Below are 20,590 nucleotides of genomic sequence, written 5' to 3'. Positions count from 1 at the left end.
CAGGCTTCCCTCTGGTGGTTGTACACGGGTACAACGCCTCAACAAGGCAAAGGCAGGACACTGCTTTCCAAAAGCAATTTCCAAAGTAATTTTGAAAAAAGTACCTTTCCAAAGTAATATCACATGTACAGTTAAATTGCATCATGACTAGAAAAACATGGACGTCACAGTGCCCTCTTGGGACCTGGGAGACGCGACCTGGCCAGGTGATCGTGTATGCACCTCTGATTTCCTGTGACGAGGACCCTCCACCTCTTTGGGGTTCTCCCTCGAAAGGCATAGTATCTCCTTTATAACCATGAGAACAATATCAGGCCAACACAAACTGAGGGTCACTCTACAAAACACCTGCCCAGTACTCCTTGGAACTGTCAGGGCCACGGAAACGAGGACCGTCCGAGAAAGTGTCACAGACCAGAGGAGGCAAAGGAGATGTGACAACTAAACGCAGTGAGGTGAACTGGGTTGGATCCAGGAAAGGAAAGGACGGTGGTGGAAAAACCAATAAAATCCCAATGAAGTACGGAGTTCAAGTGAGAGGAATAGTGTTCATTCTTGGTTGTGACAATCCCCTGTGAGTGATGTATGACACCAACAACGGGGAAGCTGGGTGAGGCGCGTATGGAACTCTGTGCTGTCTTTGGAGCCTTTTGTAAATCGAAGTCAGTTTTGAAAGTGAGGGATGTGCAAAATGGTTTCTCCCCCATTTTTTTCTTCTTTTCTGATCTTTCTCTAAGCCCCTCCCTTTCCTTCCTGAGAATACAATTTCGAGTTCCTAATGTTTTAAATTAAATTCAGTCACTTCCTGCACAACTCTTCAAGTGTATTTTTAAAAATCATTATATTTTACACTTTAAATGGGTAACTTTTATAGCATGTAATTTGTACCTTGATAAAGTTGTTTAGAAAAGAAAAAATTCTGTAAGTTCTACCCATCGATGCTACTTTTACCCTCAAGTGTGTTATACCTGTAAATATTGAAAATGGTCCTCCCTTCCCTCCCTGCCCCGCTCCCTCATGTCCTTCCACATTCTTTTTTTTTTTTTTTTTGCCTTGGGGGGGCTTTCTTTTTCATTTTTTTCTCTGGTTTAGACATTTCTAGATTCTTGACCCTTCCTTACTTGATACCGTCCACATTTCTCCCTCTCAGGTGACAGTGGGCGACGCAGGGGCTCTTTTCCCACCTGCGCAGAGCAAGCTTCCCCCTGCTGAGGCCCAAGGGGACCATCCATCCCTGAGATGAGACACAGGCGACAGCTAGAACTCTGATGCGTGTTCAGTTTCAAAAATGAAAATCACTGCTGCTTTCCAAATTCTTGCGAGTGGCTGGACGTCACCACCTGGTGATGCATCCACTCAGATGATGTGGGTTTAAAGGAACGCCTGCTAACGGCTGCATTTCCTCTCCTGGACGGATCTCCGGAAGCGCAGACAGCATCCTGGTTCCCCACCAGAGATGCGGATTTCAACACCAACGCAAGCTTAACTGTCTTCTCCGGAGGTGTCCCCTCGGAGGCTGGACGGTGACACCCTTCCGAGCTTGCGGGGGGGGGGGGTTCCTCTGCAGAAGGGTCTTGCTCATTTTCGCTGTGATGCTCAGACTCTAATCTGGCAGCCCTGAGGTTGACACTTAAGAAAAAACGATCCATTTTCTTTAACTTCCAAGGGACTCAAATAGCCAATAGACTTATCTGAAATACAGAATTTTAAAGTGGCTTTTTTCATTTCCAGTGACTCTAATCACACAGTCCTCTTCACGTGTCAGCGGGTGACCAGGGACCCCCAGCCACGTGCTCCCTCCCTGACAGGACCTGTTAAGAGGGTCGATCGTTTCTCAGCAGTTACAGGGAGGCTCTGTGGGGCGATCCTGAGGGATGTGGGCAGACCCCACCTCCACTGTCCTCTCCCGTCCTTGTCCCCAGCTCACCTGCAGGCTGGTCCCAGGTGGACGTCCCCGGGCCCTGGAAAGACTCCTTCCCATGGGCATTTTCTTTCTCATCAACTCCCCCTTATTCTGATTTCTTGCCTCGCCATCTGATCTCCTGAATTCTGGTTCCTTTCACTGCATCAGGTTAAACTTAGGGCGACCTTCTGCTCCTGCAGGGAGGCTCTTGCCCCACCTGTCCCCTACATCTGGGAAACGCTTCGCCGCCAGGGCAGGATGCAGTCAGAGCCACGAGTGTCCTTGTCCACCTGAGCTGCTGGGCAGAGGGAGGTGGCCCAGGGGACCTGAGGAAGGGCAGGGGCCATGTGCCCAGGCCCAGAGGGCGGCCTCCTCTCTGTTTCCAGTTCTTTTTCTGGTCTATTCAAGATACCTTAAAGCATACAACAAAACCAGATTTCCGCAAGTTCCTGCCAATTCAGCTTTCAGGTCTTTTGCTAAAATAAAACCAAACAGTGCATGTCTCTTTCCTTGTTTTGACTCCTGGTTCAAATCCCTCTTCTCATGTGTGCGTGAGGATCGGGGGGGGGGGTGTCTCTAAGCAAAAGCACGCAACACCTGTGTGCCAGCTGCCTTTACTTGTTCATTTTATTCTCACAGCAGCGCCACACGCTTAGCGGGACTATTACTTTGTTCCTCAAGTTACAACACAAGCAAGCAGCTGAACTAGGGCTTCGGCCCTAGAGATGCGCCCTTAACTATCCTCCTCTGCCCCTTCTCCAACATACTCCAGCAGGACCGCTTCCTAATTTGCGGGACCTGGTGCAAAATGAAAATGCAGCCTCCCTTGTTCAAAAATGATGACGAGTTTAAGATGCAACTGCAGAACATTAAAGGGAAACAAGGCCTCTTGTGTCACGGGGCATTCCCCCCCAACCAGGTGCATCTTCAAATGCTTCTTCCAGCTGCATCGTGTGTGTGTGTGTGTGTGTGTGTGTGTGTGTGTGTATTTGGCTACAGTGGGTTTAAGGGAGGGGGTGATTATTATTCACATCTAAGACAGGGTTGTATCAAAAGTACTGTCCTGAAGCGGGTGGGAGGGATAAATTTGGGAGTTTGAGATTTACAAATATTAGCCACTATATATAAAAATAGATGTAAGAAAAAAGTTTCTTCTGTACAGCACAGGGAACCGTGTTCTATATCTTATAACAACCTTTAATGAAAAAGAATATGAAAATGACTATATGTGTGCATATGCATGACTGGAGCACACAAGAAGCTGACACATTGTAACTGATACACTTCAATTAAAAAAAAATAGCCCTGTACTGATTTTCATCCTCGCACTGTGAGATGCTAATATTTGGAGAATAAAAGTGGAGGGTATAAGAGGTTTCCTTGCACTGTTTTTATAAGCCTGATATTATTCTAAAATGAAAAGTCAAAATATCCAAAACATTCACAGCTAGACAAGGCTGTGACCTCGAAGGTGAAGAATTTCCCCTCTTCCCCCGTAACTGTCTTTTACTTGTCTCTCCGTCAGCATCATCTGATCTCCAGTGATGACGGTTAACATCTCAATCTTCTGTTTTTGGTTTCTGATCACCAGCGTGGGGTCAGGGCCGTGACATGACACCAGATCTGCACTCAGGGACCACGTTCATGACTCTGGTCCTCATGGAATTTCACCACTTCATAATCAGCCCCTAAGCAGATGAATGCTTGGCCTGCTATTAGCTTTTATCAAAGTTGTATATATACACAATATGTAATATATATATACAATATATATAATATGTAATATATACAATAAAGTTAGTTTTAGTCAAAAAATTCTCATGAATTATATTCTACCCATTATAAGTACAAACCTAAAGGTAATGATATAACCAGTGTTTTCCTCTAAATAGTCTGAGATGGATTTTGAGTTTGCCCATTCATTTTTGAAAAAAGTCATTGCAACTTTTGTACAGATGGAAAAAGTAAGACCCAGAAAATGAATCCACTTGCACTTCTGCAAACCAGCTAGATCTTAGTTTTTGTACTGTTGATCTTATTTGTTTAGTCCTTTCAAATGACAAATTAATTAGTCATAGGGTGATCTAAATTGATAGTTCAATATCATAACACCACATCAAATGTTTCATCACACAGGGCCACTCACCCCACAAGTTCCCAACTCTGTGATTAGTGTTAAATACAGTAGGGCCTCAAAACACAAGAAAAAACAAAAACAAAAATGCCTAAAATCTTTTCGCACGCACACAATTAAGTGTGCAGGAAAAGGACTGCATACTCTAAATATATCATTTTGTATACTGGTGAGGGCCACGCTAGCCTGACTGTAAACTAAATCTACATAAGCAACAAATGGATACTCACGCTGGGTTGTTAACACACCTCCATGCTTTTATTTTAATCTTTGTTAATTGATCTTGAACGTTGTTTCATTATTTTTTAAATAACAAACGATTTCCTCCACTTGGCGATGGGGAGGTGAGGAGGAGCTCAAAGACGCCCCCTAATGGAGCTCAAAAGAAAATCACATTCACTCCGTGATGGCCTGGGCGCGGCTGAGCGGGGCCGACCGGTGCCTGGGGTTGCTGACTGCCCCACGCCAGCCTGCGGCACCCTCACCTCACCCTCAGGGAAAGAGGAACCGGGAAAGAGCAGCTGCTCTGACAGAAGCCTCGAGGTCTTGGACCCCTTTCTCCATGATGAATCTGTACGACGTAATCAGATTTATACACACTGACAAACTCAGTTTAGAAGAGTAATGAGCCTACAGACAACCTGGGGTAAACTCGCTAATCCCCGGGACCCAGGACAGGCCAGACAGGTAACAGGGGACAAAGAGAGTCCTGTGTTCTGCAGAAAAGCAGAGCTAGGTGCCTGGCTGCAGAGCGCCGACAAAAGTCAGCCCCTCAGTGGTGGCCTCGCACAGCCCCGCCCTGTTCGATTTTCTGCAAATTGTTTATCAGGCAGAAATCTTATTGGACGAATTAACTAAAACTGGATACATGCAGAGTCTGGGTCCTACCAATTCCACTTCTAGGTGTAGAGCCAACAGAAGGTGCATAGGTTCCCCAAAATGTTTTCAGAGAAGATTCACAGGAACATGCTTTATGATGGTCCCAAGCCGGAGGCAGCCCAAAGGTCATTCAGGAGTAAAAGGGACAAATGTGCTGTGACACAGTTACAAACTGAGTAAGGACTGACTACTGCTGCAGGACCCAGTGGGGAAGAACGTCACAAAGCGGTGAGCTCATGTATCGTGCAGATTACATCCTGTCCCGTGCCATCTGTATAAAGTTCAGATGCTAAAGCTCTTCCTTGAGGCTGGAAGTCAGAATGGCGATTACGTAAAGTCGGGGAGGAGAGTGACAGGCTTCGGTGACGTCCTGTGCTGCAACGTGGTGGGTGACCTCAGGAGGGGGTCAACTTTGTAAAAACACGTGACCAAGCCATACCCTTAGGATCTGCAGTAGCATTGGGTGGCCATCATACCTCGTCCTCCAGATGTAAAATAAGAGATCTGTATTTTCGAAAGAGGTTTACGTGTCCTGTCTCACGTGATGAGTCTAGATTTTTATATTAGAAACCAACTAAAAAATTGTAAAGCAAGATGGGACCCAAACAAAAAAGTCAGGGGGCTGCACGGGTCTCCTTGGGGGTGGGGGTGGGGCTCTTGGGAGGCGTGTTTTCTGATCCAGAATCTGCATGACAACAGGACGTATTATGTCCTTCCACCCATAAGTCGCTGCACCTGTAGCAAACCACACAGGGAGGACTTCCTCTGCACGGTGACCTAGAGCCCGGGGACTTCCTCCAGGGGCAGTGGATCTGAACTGAGTGCATATCCTTACGCCTTAGAAACGTTTTGTTGTAGGAAATCCCAGGATAACATCTTTTTCTGCTAAAATGAATGGAAGGAAAGATAGAGAAGTGGGAACTTGGGCGACTCCTGCTGTGGTGAGACCCACCCTCCCGCCTCCCACGCCTGTGTTTACCTCATCTTTACTCTGCTTCCTGTTGTCTGCACACACTGTCACTCCACCAAAGCCTGATTTTCCTCGCAGTTTCACATACGAGGATTAAGAGTTCCATTTTAACGTTGGTTTGAAACCGAAAGTAAAGTAAGATTTAAGAATATTTTAGGTGCTGAACTCCACATCTGCTGACAAAAATATGTGAAGTCATTTGAAAAGGATTCGCAGGCTGTCAACGACAAGAGTTTAGAGTGCAAACCTGTTACAACGTTGCAGTATCTTTTTTTAGCCTCTGCTCGAAGAAATAGTTAATCCATAACTATATACCTAGTGTTGATATGAACAAGTCCTTTTTGAAATATGTAAAATATTTGACTTCAAATGCTTTGCCAGACCCTAACACATACTACCCCATGATGTTTTACAGTTCATGAACCTCATTTTTAAGATGGCATTTAGTGTTATGGAGAGAAGCCAAGAGATGAGTGGTGTAAGACAAACTCAATCCAAAACTGAGGCAAAAGGCACTGACATTTTTATTTGGCAATCTGTTAGCAGCAACCAGAAGAAAATCTCTAACTTCCTTCTAGTACTGAAACTCCGACCCCACCTACCACTCCTTTATTTATTATAATATTGTAAAACAAAATAAACTGAAGAATGGACTTGACTTTAACCCAAAAGCCAGTATCACAGAAATCAGAATGATTAAGAAAGTGTAATCTGAGATGCAAAATACAAATAATTCTCTTGGTTTTGAAAATAGTCCCTTTAAAATATTTCACTGTGACCTGGGGAAAGCTGGAGCAGACCAGGTCTGCTCTCCCACCTGCTATTTAAACTAGCAAAGTCAACTGTTTAATGAAATAAACTCTTGAGACTGATGAGACACAAAAAAGAGGTGCGCAAGGGCAATCGGTGCCATAAAGGGTAAGTGTTAGAGGATTCTCAAACACGAGTCTTCATAAAATGAAGGTTAGGATGATGTCTTCTGACGGAGTAATTTTTATAACAAGCACATGGTATAGAACATACTCAGGATGCCAAGAACTTTAACTAAACTCCAACTCCTGTAAAGCTAATAATAGGAGTATTTTTTAGAGGCCGTGCTATGTGAACTATTATAGCAGCAGTTTAAAACAGGAGAGGCAACAAAAGGAAATTACATTATTACAAATGTATTTATTAACTTCTATTGCAGATTTGATTTTTACGTAAGAACAATTATAACAATTGTTATTTTTTCCAATAAATGCTTATATGCATGAAGTGGAATCACCCTACATTAAAAGTTTCTGAAGTAACTGAAATTAGCTAGAAAAAAAAAAAAGACATGAATGTAGACACATGAGAGAATTATTTCCCTCCTGTGAAAAATGTCTGGGAGTGTTCCATCAAGGAATATATAATATTAGAGCTAAAAATTGCAAACTTGAAATAAACCTAAAAGACTTACATGGTACCTAGATCCTATTTTGAGTCCAACTGTTTAATATGATATTTACATGTAAACTGTTACTTTTTCATGTATGGAGTGCGAGATTTCTATATACTTTTTTCTTTTTGGTTTTTCTCGGTATTAACTGAAAAAAGGAGAATTGGTGTTTAACATAAAAACAGAGAATCCCGGGATTCCCCCCCCCCCCCATGTCTTCATGTCCTACAGGCGTGGTGCTTTTCCTCAACAAGCAGTGGAATAGCGTTTAGAAGATGCGATCATGGCCCCTTTGAATCTGTGCTTCCTATGAGCCCAGAAGCTATGACTAAGTTGTTCAACATGGCATTGGGGGGGGGGGGGGAGTCGTTCTAATTCTATTTTTCCTTAAATGGGCTCTATTTCTTGTAATTCACATGACACCCGATGGCTGCGGATGTCTGTTAAATTTCCTGTTTGGGTCTAGTTTCAGAAAACCAAAACAAACAGCTCACAGAAGAGGGTATGGTAATAACCACTTTTTTTTTTTTTCTCCTTTTGGCATTTCCAGTTAAGAGTTTTCTCTGTAGAGGTGCAGAGCAAGGGGGGCAAGCAGCCACAGACAAGGTTTCCGTAGGTCACAGAAGTTTCAGCGCACCGAAAAACGTGCCGTCTCCCTCCCGCGAGATTTTAGCATCTTCGCGCGGTATCGCCAGTTGGAGTTCGTCCCCTTCCTCCAGCTTGGCAATGCCTGGAAAAGAGCAATTCACAAGGACTTGAAGCAGCGGTACCACAGCACAGACCCGGGGGAGGGGCAGGAACATCAGAGTAAACTCTCTTCTTTTGGAAAAAAAATGTTAACAGAGGCATTCACACTTCAAATTACACCCGTGGACTTGGAAACCAGTTATAATTCTACTCGTCTAAAAACAAAAAAATACCAAAAAAGTTTAAAAAAAAGGAAGAGCACACAGAGTTACAACAGATACAAATGGATTTATCACCTGCTGTTTCTAAAATGGAGACTCTAAACAGGAACCAAATATCTAACTTTAAGAGGAAAAAAAGTTCAGTAAATCATCACCTATGGTGGACTAGTATGCAGCTAAAATGGTTTTGCTTCATTTTATTGACAAAGGATACCGTTTATAATAATGTTCAATAAAAATAAAAAAAATACACAGACACTTATGAACTGCATAGTCCTAAATACTTTTAAATGTGCATATAAAATGTGTAAATTATTAAAAAGTTAAAGAACACATTATTAACAAAGCACATCTGTTAACATAAGAGTCAGACTATGGGGTTAGGAGTCATTTGGCTTCCTTTTTATAGCCTTCTATATTGTTTTCTTAAATGACCATGCTTGTCTTTATAATCAAAAGCAACAAAGTTCATTAGCTTCTCAAAACGGACCAATAAATCTGCATGTGCCTATTTCACAATAATGTACCCTGTGACTCAGGAATACAAAACACAAGAACTACACTCAGTATATCAAGTCAACCTGACCCCATTTTAAGAGAAAAATAGGAAGAAAAAGAAAGAGGAGGAGGGGCAGAGAATAAAACAAAGACACTGGCAAACAAAATAGCATCTAATTGTCAATAATTTCAACACAATTTTTAAAAAGTAGTTGTACTGTTTCATTAATATGCTGTGGTTTATATGAACACTTATGTGTTAACCTCTATTCCGCTGTCAAACCCAACACACATGGGTTTCCTCCAGCAGCAGCCAGAGGGTATTTATTTACTGAACATGTAAGATGCACCAGACCCCTTCGGAGGCACGCACGGGGCAGTGGTTGGAATGAACAAAGATTCTGTCTCTAAAGATCTTGTTTTTTGTAATGGACTAAGACAGACAACAAACAAAAGAACACAGGTTTAGATATTATTAAGGGTAAAGTGTACACTTTCTAGGATTGGCAAAGCATTTGATGACTATGCTAAGTAGGAAAAAAAAGACTGAATTTATTTGTTGACTAGATTAGTCAATTATCATAGAGACTGAAGATAATCTAGTATTTGACAAAGGCTATATATCACAGAACATCAAGTAATAGTAACTCTCAAAATAAAGGTGCAAACCAACCACTTTTAAAAGTAGGTTCCATTTCAGATTTCAACACTGAGTTTCTGGCTCTTTCAATTCTCCCAGATTATAACAAACGGCTCTAACTTTTCCTACAATAAACATACTAAACTTGCTAATGAAATAATGAAGATTCAGCTCTGTGTACAAAAGAGGTTCCTTAGTGTTATGCTGAGCTCCTTAAATGGACCATTTTAATTTTTTTCAGATTATTACGAAAGCACTTTATACACTTATACACCAATGTGTGGTGTTTAATGGTTTCAAACAAATTCGCCCTAGAACAGATGAAAACTGAAAACTTAAATTTCCTAAAGAACAGTTTTCGTAAAACATACTAAGCTATCAGCATTGAGAACTATCTTGAAGTAGTCAAGTTAATTACTCTTAAAAAGTCAGGTACTTAGGAACTCTGGCCAAGTAAATGTGAGATGCTCAGATGATAAGAAAATCTGAAAAAGACTTTGTTGTAAAGCTCCAAGTATTAATTATAGACAAATAACAGATTGGAGTGGCCACACTGATTACAAATACTTAGCAACACCCAAATACTGGTCACCACTGGCCACAGGGAAACCTCTCTATGAAAATTAGGGAATTTCAACTTAACACACTTCCTCCTCACCCCATCAAAGCTATTTATTGCTGTGGGTCCAGGATGACAATCGTCTCCTTTATTGTGAACTATTTTCCTTCCTTTTTTTTTTTTTTTTAACAGATTCATTGTGCAATTGTCAGTAAATGCCTTTGAAACACAGTCCTTCAAATTGCACAGCCACCCTACCCTCCAAACCTGTGTTTCACACTGTCATTCACACTAACTGAAGACCTTCCTTGGGGTCCTGAATGGATTTATCAAAAATTACCAGAGAGAAAAAAATGTGTTTAATGCAAGGTTTTCCCCCCCATATACTGGCCTTGATTAATCTGGAATTACCTCCAAAACAAAATGATTGACAGTTACCGCCCAAACAGACCTGAGATCGAGAGAGCTTATCTTTCCCCTTCTCTCCATCCCTTGGGCCCTGAGCTGAGACACAGGCGGACTCCCACACTCCACTCCCCACGATCGCCCATCTGGTGTCCATCCACACCAGACTTCACCTGCAGGAAGGTGAGAGAAGCCATTGTGCCACTTGCCCTGACCCTCAAACTGGCCAAAGGCATCTCTTCTGTTGTAAATAAAGAAGAGACACTATGGCTTCCAATCGGGTCAGACCTGCTGTCTTAAACCCAGTTCTGGAGCTTAGTAGCTTTGCAGCCTCAGACAGTGTTTGCTGCCTCTCTGTGTCTCAGATCCCACCCCACTTCAACAGGGAGGATTACATGAAGGGGCACAGGCAAAGTGGCTGGCATGCAGTGATCACTCTCTTATCATTCTATCGTTGCTGTTATTACAGAAGACGACACAGGTGAGGATCCTTCTCGGTGCTGACTGCTGTGAAGTTCCTGCCATTCCAAATGTTTTTGAAAATGGTAAACCTGTTAGTGCTGATTTCCTCAGTCTCAGTGACACAGACTAGCTTATGATTCAAGATAATACAAACCACACAGTATTTTGAGGAATGTCTTTCTATTTATACAAAATTATTATTTACCAGCTGAATAACAGGAATTATTGGGTAGTGTTTCAGGCATGTTTTGAATACATCGGAACAAAGTCACCAGACTCAATTCGTCCCCAAAGACGTGGACTTTTTTCCTCTGTATTAGGTGTCCCATGGCAAAGGTGTTATCGGTGTATAAAACCTGGGAAGCAAACCAAAGAACTTTGTCAGAAGTGAGCACAAAATGGGAGGTGTTGGAAAATGACAACAGCATTAGGGTTGGACCTACCTGACCATATATGAAGAAGTAACCTGTTTCTTTGACCAATATTTTATTTTCTTTTTCTTCAAGGGCTCTTCCTCTCTTAAAGCTGAGAAGCCATGGAACAAATGTGTAAGCTCCTACAATGAAGAGAATGATTTATAAGGTAAAAACACTGAGAAAAGCAGTTTTGACCTCCACTTAGTTGCTAAACTAAGTCTGAAACTTAGAGAATTTCATCTTTAAAAACAAAGAGGAAACAGAGAAATCACAGTCCTCCAGTGGTTTCTCAGCCTCAGTGACATACTTTTCCAGGCAAGTATCAGATACGGGAACTTGAAAGCAAACACTTCATGTGAAATGTCGGGGTTTTCTAGTTCTTCTGTATTCAGCAACTTTCATAATAAAGGCTGGTCTGGATGGGAAAGTCTGGAGCAAAAAATGGACAAAATGTCTCTGAATAACAGACCAACAGAGATTTTGGGGGGTCTTCTTTGATTCTGTTGGGGAGGAAGAAATTTTCCTCTACCCTTCAGGTTCTTCTGGCTGGTCTAAGAATTAAAATGATATGAGGCAGATCAATAGGAGAAAATCAAACAAAAGTTTAACAACAGGTGTACATGGGAGAGCCCCAGGAACACTGAGCTCTGTGCCAAAGCCCTCAGCTTGAATACCATTTTCAGCTAAAGACAAAAAAAGGATGTTACGAGTGGCGGCTTGGGACTTCAAAGGGGAGGAAGGCAATTCACCAAGAGATGGAAAAGCAAAAGTGTGGTAAACAAATGTTTGCTAGGCCACCAGAGTCAGCGGGACCCAGGGTGGGGACTCTGATCCTAGGCCCTGCCTGAGCTTCCCCCACCACCCTTAGCCCATATTCTCTGCAGATGTCTCTGGTGATGGCTCTGTTCCAGGACCAAGCCCTCTATCTAAACTCTTTTAGTCAGTTAAGGAGGGAGGTAACAAGAAAAACTTCCTGAGTCTTCTTAAAAATAATAATTAAAAATAATCAGCCTAAATTAGATCCTCACACCAAAGAGATACATTTTAGGGCGGTAAATGTGGCTCCGCTCTAGTTCCCAGAGACGAGGGAGTTTTTTGTGGAGACTTTAGCAAAGAGTACCAGGAGATAGCCAGCGCCCTCTCCAACAAGGCAACTGAACAGAACTTACAGAGAGAGAGAAAACTTAGTAAGACCTGATCTTTACTGGGACACGGTCAGGGCCCTTTATGAGAGCTGTCTGAAATATTCAAGCTGAAGTGGCTTCTGCTCAATACACCAATTCTCCTCCAGCAGCCCTCAGACTTCACTTGGGGAGTGACGGGGGAGCCACTGTACTCAAAGAGGCAGAGAGAAGACAGTGGCCAAAGAAACAGGCAGCAAAAGGGGCTCAAATGGCAAAGCCAGAACACCTACCGAGAAAGTAAGCCAAACTTCCCATGAACTCACAGGCTAAGGTCACCGGATTTGTCACCATCACGTTGTGTAAAGACTGGCGTAAACAGTGGACCCTCAGGCTAGAGACTGGGAAATTGGGGTTATAAGTAAAATGGTATAAAAATAAGTGATGCAATTAGGGAAATGGTAATGTAACAAGAGAATAGTCTAAAATCATATTAAAAATACTCCTATGTAATTGGCAGTGCTGGGCCACACGTGTCCCCAGACTTCACCTTGGTCATAACTAGAAGAGAAACAAAATCAGTACTAAAATTCAGGGTGTACAGGATGATACGCCAGAAGCTCAGGAAAAGAACACCTTGTCCCCGATTGGCTGTAAAGGAAATCTCGCCCTGCGGGTTCTCCCAAGGAGGCCCCGGAGGATGGAGGCAGCAACGGTTTCAGGTTCACAAATACAACAGTTCAGTGTAAGGGCCAACTCCAATGGTGCCCCCAGGGCCAAACCATTCTACTTGACCTTTAACCAAACAGGATTCCCAAGGGAAGCCTATAAAACAAGAACCACAGATTTTCTGAATATTTCTGAGGCCTGAAGAGCCAGAGGTGACCAAAGACGATTACACTGTGAATTCAACTTAAAATAAAGCAAGTCCTTAAGGCAGCCGGCAAGGCTCACGTCTCACAGAGGGAGGGAGGGGAGCGCGAGGGTCTGGGGGCAGGCGTGCACGGGGAGAAGGGAGGGCGAGCGAACCCCACAGACCTCCCCCACTCCTCTCCTGTGCTCCCAGGCGGAGTGAGCGCTCCCAGCTGTGCGCTCTTCCCCAGGGAGTCTCAGAGAAACCTTTTCCTGAAATGGAAAACCTCCAGCGCCATCACCTGTTTTGATATAACATCATTTCAGCAAAAAAGATGATAATAACATAGTTTTAAATTCTGCTTAAATAAGATCATGTGCCCAAAGCATTTTTTAATGTAGAGTCTGGAAATACGAGGAGGAATTAATACCATGGCTGTGGTTGCTGTCAGAGGCAAGCTGATGACCGAAGGCGACTGTTTTCACGGTAGGAAAGACACTTATTTGATGTTCTGACCACAGAGGGCTTTTTTCGCCCTTCCAGCCCTACACATTTTAGATGCTAACTTCTCTGAGTCCGGGGATGGTTTATGTTTGGTTCCCTCCTATTTCCCCAGGGCTAAAAAGGATGACTGGCCCACAGCAGATGCAGCAAATATTTATTAAATGAATTAACTCAACTTTAAACATAAAATACTTCAGGATGGTGGCGTACTATGCAATTAGTCATGAACATTCCGCTGTATTCTGAAGGCATTTACTACCTGTTTACTGAAACTCCGGGAAATGAAACACCCGCATCATAGAGACAATAGGTATTCCTGAATGGAAGCAAAACACATATTTCTAAAACTGCTTCTTTATATTCCAATCAGAGATATTTACTGACTAAAAAAAAAAAAGAAATTTGCAATACCTTAAATTGAGCCCCTACTTCTGGACACCATGCTTATCTATAAAATTAGTGAGCCAGTTTGTACCAAATTCCATGGCCGTATTGTCAGGATAGAGAGAAAACCAAATATTACGATGATATTCTTATTTTCTCTTGATATTTGCTTTTGGCATTTCATCCTATCTTGCTGGAAATATATTAAAGAGAGAGAGTACACGTTGGCTTGTTTTTATGTACTGTCTGGGTTTCTCCCCTGCCACCCCTGTATACACACACGCGCGTGCACACACACACACACACAGATTATACTCCATTAGGCCAAGGAAATGACTAAGCTGTAGTCAGAGCTGTAAACCCAAATGCCAAGAGTAGAGCCTAGCACAGGAACCTGAGCAGGTGCACGTAGGGGCCTTCCCAGTGACAGACCCCTCTGTGTCCCTGCTTATTGTCGACTAGGAAAAGCGGTTATGGAAACACACCATGACTTCCTAAGCCCTCCGTCTGGAACAAAGAACAGGCCCTGCCAGTTAATGTTTGGGAAAGCAGAGAATGCAGAAACACAGAAAGGACAGTCAGGCAGGAGAGCAGCCGTAAGTTAAACAGTCAATTAGTCACAAGGGCTTCCAGTTCAGTTTCAAAGGTGAAGGTAAGTCTGGTGCACATTCCCAAGCTGTTCTGCAGATACCAAAAGCCCCACCAGGTGAAGAAAGTCGACTGTGTGCTGACCACCAGCACGTAGCCCTAGACCACTGGAAACCAAAAGTTGATGATGTCGACTGCTGACACAGCACCCTATTATCTCACCACCAACCAATCAGAGAGAGTGCACAAACTGATCACTCACCTTGAGACCCTCTCCCTCACACTGCCCTTAAAAACCCTTCCCGAAAGTCATCCTGGAGTTCAAGTCTTTTGAGCACAAGCTGCCCATTCTCCTTGCTTCGCCTTGTAATAAACACTGTACTTTCCTTCTTCACAACCTGGTGTCAGTAGATTGGCTTCACTGCACATAGGACGAGGAGGCCCAAGTTCGGTTCAGTTCCAAATCTAGTATGTACTCAATCAGTATGTGCTGCTGAATGAACTTTAAATCTAAGAAAATATGCTAAAAGACTAATTCAAAGCTAAAGTAATTATAAATGTAAGTGTAAGTGTTATGTGTCTACATCTTAAGACTTAGATTTTCAGCTTGCTAGTTAGCCCACAGATAAACGCTAATAACAAGAGAACATGCACTAAATGCTTATTCTGTAGAAAGATTTCCTAAGCTAGCATGCATCACACCTTACAGCAGATACTGAAGAATTTGGAAGTAAATTCCAAGAGTATTAACGCTTATTTTTGTTAGTCAACAGCTAAAACATAGATGTACCTTGATAAAGTATAAACTTCCCAGCTCCACGAAGCCTTAAATGCAGTGTTAAATTCTACTGCGAGATTAAAAGTCAATCTCATCACTGCCTCTATGAAATCATGATGTTAAAAAGCAGAATAAACAAAAGACTTCCACTCTTAACATGGCTGTGGCAATTACGTCTCTCCTCTTTTACCTCCTGTAGGTCCTATGAAAGAAACAGACAGATGCGTGTTCTCCAAAATAACTGTGATGGACGCCAAAAGCAACTGAGACCACACTGAAGCTGAGCGTAGAAGTGAAGAGAAGCAGCAAAGAAAATGGCACGAAAGCCTGGAAGCAGCCAAGTTCACAAAGAGCCAGCAAAAATCCACTCGCTGAAGGTGAAGAACCCCTAACACAGAAATTCTACAGACAGACAATACAGGAAATGTCAACATTAGCTACAAGAACTTGGGAAATTAGGAGGGGAAAAAAAACCCCTTCATTTAAATGAAAATAAAAGTAAACATTTCAGAAGGGGACCTAGGTTTTGCACAAAACAAAATGAGATGGAATAAAGAAAAAGTTAAGAATTTGAGAAAAATTGTAGAATTATAGACCATAAAAGACATGCAGATAATCACTAGCGTGTACATCACTGGACCCCTAAAGACAAAACAAACAACAGAAAGGCAAGCAGAGCAACCACTTAGAGCTGCTGCAGGCTTGAAAGGCCCATCGCGGCTCAGGGAAAGTTGCTTCGGAAGAGGTTTGTTACTTTCTTATTGCAGCTGTAAGCAGTAACTACAAACTTAGTGGCTTAAAGCAATAAACATTTATTATCTCCCAATGTTAAACATCAGAAGTCTCACTGGACAAGAATCAAGATGCTGGCAAGTCTGTGTTCCTTCTGGATGCTGGAATAACCATCTTGTCTCCTCCAGCTGCTATGGCTGGCCTGCTTTCTTGGGCTTGTAGCCCCTCCACTCTTCCCAGGCAACAAACACATCATTCTGAACTCTGCTTTTATCACCACATCACCTTCTCTGACTCCGACCCTGCTAAATCCCTCATATAAGGGCCTTTGTGATTATACTCAGCCTGTTCAGATAACCCAGAACAATCTCCCCAAATTCCTTATCTTAATCATGTCTGCAAAGTCCCAGATGTAGGGGAGTAAACTCACGGGTTTCAGGGATTAGAATGTGGGCGTCTTTGGGAGCGTATTATTCTACCTGCCACAGCAGTCAACCCTGAGATACACAGTAAAATAAATACTACATTTTTAAGGGGCATGAATCATTCTTTGTACAACGAGGCCAGATAGTCAAGACAGTCGAGCCACTTTGGAGAAGAAAAATTTCTCTTACCTTAGTTTTCTTCAGAGTACATATAACGCCAAAGGCAAAAAACAGTGAAGGAATTCCTACAAGATCCTCAGGTAAAGAGAGGTTAAACTGAGGATTTCATACCCAGCCACCTGTCCTTAAAGTATCAAAACTACAAAGGAACAGCTTTGTTACTGCAGATACTTAGTAAGCACTGTTCTCAGGAAGCCATTTTGAGTAAATGAGTAGAGAACAAAATTCAGCAAAATATGAATGAGGAAACCACAGCAAAGGGACTTGCAATGGGTACTGAAAACCAAGACAAAGACACATAAAAAGGATGGTTTGATGAAAAAGAATGAAACAGTTTTAATCCACGACAATGTAGAGATTATATAAGTAACAAATATTGAGAAGTAGTGGACAGTAATTCATCAATGGCCTCATTTGGAACAGCTGGGGTTCAACGGATACACATTAAACTTGACAGATCAAGTAATAGAAGTATGAACATTGGGAGTTTGAGATGTGCAGATACTGACTACTATATATAAAACAGATAAACAACAAGTTTATACTGTATAGCACAGGAAACTACATTCAATATCTTATAGTAACTTACGGTTAAAAAGAATATGAAAATGAATATATGCATGTTCATGTATGACTGAAGTATTGTGCTGTACACCAGAATCTGACAAAACACTGTAAACTCACTATACTTCAATAAAAATATATTAAAAATAGTACATAGATAATAAACATTAAGAAATATAGTATCACTATCAAAAAAATGGATGATGAAGGACAGGAATGATAGAGAAAGAGAAATCATATTTAATTTTATTACTGATCGTAGTAGACAATCAATAGATATTATCTAAAGATATAATTATAGATGTCAGAGTAACATCATGGGAAACAGCAGCGTAGAAAGCTCAGGAATAAGTCCCTTCTCTGAAGCTGCAATTAAGCTTGCAAAAACTTACAGAATCAATGTTTTTGGATATATGAAATCTAGTAAATAAAAAAAACTTATAGGGACAAAGGGAATGTTTAATGAAAAAAAAGAGATTAAATTTCAGTAAGAAAGTACTGTGGTATTTCTGCTTACTCACTGACCACATCTCATTCTCCAGCTCAGTGGCAGCCATGGAGATGGTGGCCTGAGTTCCAGCTGGTGTCTTGCTGATGCCAGGAAGTGCAATATTCACTGTGTTCTCAAAACACTGTAACTCTGCATTTTGACCTGTCTGGAGGCTCCCTTTAGATGGGAGAAGCTCTTCAGGCTGGTGTCAGTCCAAAGTATTAAAGACACAGATGACCTGTAGCCACCCGTGACAAGGAACAGCAGAGGTAGGGCAAACAGCAGACTGACCAAAAATCTGAGGACAATGAGGCTAAGGAGGAAGGTACCTCAAGGAATAAGGGCTTTGAAGCGCCGCCACATCCACCAAGGAATCTGCAGTGCATTGTGTCTGACCGGAGCCAGACGCTCAGGAAAGACTTAGAAGAACCCTAAGCTATCATCTCCTGTTGATCTTTGATTGCTTCACAAAAAGGTTGGGAAGTCTAAGGCAGAGCCGCTGGTAGCCTGGCTAAATGTTTTAGGAGTTCCCGAGCTCAGAGCTAATCTGCTACGAAAAGGGGAATCTGTTTTTTGATGGTTTTGGTTCCTAGTATTAAAGTAAATCTCTGTCAGGATTAGGACTGGAGATAAATCTCTAATAGGGTGATTACTGCAGAGATAACACAAAAAAAGTCTTCAGTGACCACACAGAACAAAGAGTACAATTTAGTTTTTGAGAAAATATTTTGGGAAATTCAATAAACAAATGGACAATTGCAGCCCACAACAAATCAACAATCAAGAACAGCAAACCCTGGGGATGGGATTTCCAGAGTTACCACACTATAATATTCAAATTGTCCAATTTCCAAAGAAAAATTCAAAGCATATAAACAAACAGAAAATTACGGGCCATTCACAGGGAAATAACTGGCAGAAACCATTCCTAAGGGAGCCCAGACACTGGACTTACCAGTCTAAGACTTTACATCTTGAAGATACTCTTAAAGAGCTAAAGGAAACCATGGACAGAGAACTTAAGAAAACAGACATGTTAGTAAAGAGATAAAAATTGCTGTAAAAGGAACTATGTTCTTTATTTAGAAAGAAATTGTGGAGCTAAAAATTAAAATAGCTGAAATAAAAATTGTACTGGTGAGGTTACACAGGACACTTACTTCACCAAGCAGAAGACAGAATCAGCAAACTTGAATATAGGACAACTGAAATTACCCAGTTTGAGAAATAGAAAGAAAAAGGAATTAAAGGAAGTGAAAAGAGCATAAGGGACATATAGGACACTCTCAATCAGACTAACATAAGCATTTATAGGAGTCACAGAAGGAGAATAGAAGAGGGCAGAAAGAATACTTGAAAAAAATAATTACCAAACTCTTCCCAACTTTGAGGAAAGAATCAATCAACATATCCAAAAAGCTGAATGAATTCCAAGAAGGACAAACTCAAAGAGATTCATTCCAAGATGCATTATAACTAGTAGTTGAAAGAAAAGACAAGCAGAGAATTTTGAAAGTAACAAGAGAGAAGCAATTCTTCAAGTACAGGGAAGCTCAATAAGGTTAACAGATGATTTCTTACTTAAGCATGCAGGCATATAAGCAAAAGGCAATGGGATGACGTATTTAAGGTTCTGAATGAGGAATTATGTCAGCAAGATAGTAGTGTAGGAAGCCTTATTTCTCACCCCCTTGCAGAAATGATGATTTAACAATAATATTGCTACCAAAATACCTTGAAGAGGCAGTCAGGATCCAGGTAAGAAGTAGAAGCACCTTAGAGGAGCACAAACTGAGAAACAGAGCTATATGAGTGAAAACAGAAATTTCAATTTACTCACATCAGTTCCTCCTCCAAATAGGCTTAGCTCAGCCCCAAGAAGACTGCTTCAGCCCCTGATTCTCCCATGAAGGGATGGCGAGATTGGAGTGTGCACCTGGCCTCGTGGCCTCCCAGGTGCCTTCTGTGGAACTGGTTTCTAGCTTGCCTCCTACTGAGCACTGAACAACCAAAAGAGCTTGGTTCCCTGAGATAGAAACAGAAAAGGGGGAGGGCATCCCCTTATAGCCAGTATTTTTTTTTTTTTCATGATTGGGGAAAAGCAGAGAATTGATGCTTTTCCTCAGGAGGGAAGGAAGAAAGTAAAAGGGCTTTACTCCTAGTCTTAGAGGAACTACTACTGAGCACTGCTGACCAGTGAAAGTGTATCCCAGTCAAAATCAGTCCATGAATACAGACAGTAGCTGCTTCTTCAAATGCACAGACAGCAAAGTAAATTGACAAGAAATATGAGGAGTCACTAAGGAAGAAAACAGATCTCCGATAACAATCTGAAAGAAATGGCTATAATGTGTTGCAAATCACTTTCAATTCTAGTGTAAAAGTTAAAAGACAGAAGTACTAAAAAGAACTGTAACTACAATAATTTGTTGATAGCTACACAATAAAAACAGAAGTCAACTGTCACATTAATAGGAAAAAGTGTGGGCGAGGGAGAAGTAAAAGTGTAGGTTTTGTACGAGATCAAAGTTAAGATGTTATCAGCTTAGAATAGAATATTGTAACTCAGCTGTTTTATGTAAACCCTGTGGTAAGCACAAATAAAAACCTGTAGTAAATACACAACATGTGAAGAGAATCAAAGCATACTGCTGCTAAAAATAACCAAGGGACACAGAGAAAGACATGGAGAGAGGAAGAAAGGAAGAGAGGAAGAGTCAGAAAACAATTAACAAAATGGAAGTAAGAAGTCCTCATTATCAACAATCATTTTA

At 41.8% G+C, this 20,590-nt stretch overlaps 1 protein-coding gene across 3 annotated transcripts in view; it reads right to left on the bottom strand.

Annotated features, from left to right (window-relative positions):
• Nucleotides 1-6,387: 6,387 nt before the first annotated feature.
• The window catches only part of TNFSF13B (TNF superfamily member 13b), a 48,193-nt gene continuing 33,990 nt past the window's right edge, over nucleotides 6,388-20,590 (bottom strand). For all 3 annotated transcript variants that reach the window (XM_045514768.2, XM_074378521.1, XM_010952345.3), the window contains 3 exons: nucleotides 11,225-11,337; nucleotides 10,987-11,137; nucleotides 6,388-8,039 (listed from right to left, as the gene is read on the bottom strand). In XM_045514768.2, coding sequence (XP_045370724.1) covers nucleotides 7,927-8,039; nucleotides 10,987-11,137; nucleotides 11,225-11,337 — 377 coding nt within the window. In that variant the 3' untranslated portion in view covers nucleotides 6,388-7,926. The remainder of the gene's footprint in view (nucleotides 8,040-10,986; nucleotides 11,138-11,224; nucleotides 11,338-20,590) is intronic.

Source organism: Camelus bactrianus, chromosome 14 (assembly GCF_048773025.1).
Source record: "Camelus bactrianus isolate YW-2024 breed Bactrian camel chromosome 14, ASM4877302v1, whole genome shotgun sequence".
Lineage (NCBI taxonomy): Eukaryota > Metazoa > Chordata > Mammalia > Artiodactyla > Camelidae > Camelus > Camelus bactrianus.
This window is presented reverse-complemented; position numbering and strand designations above follow the sequence as displayed.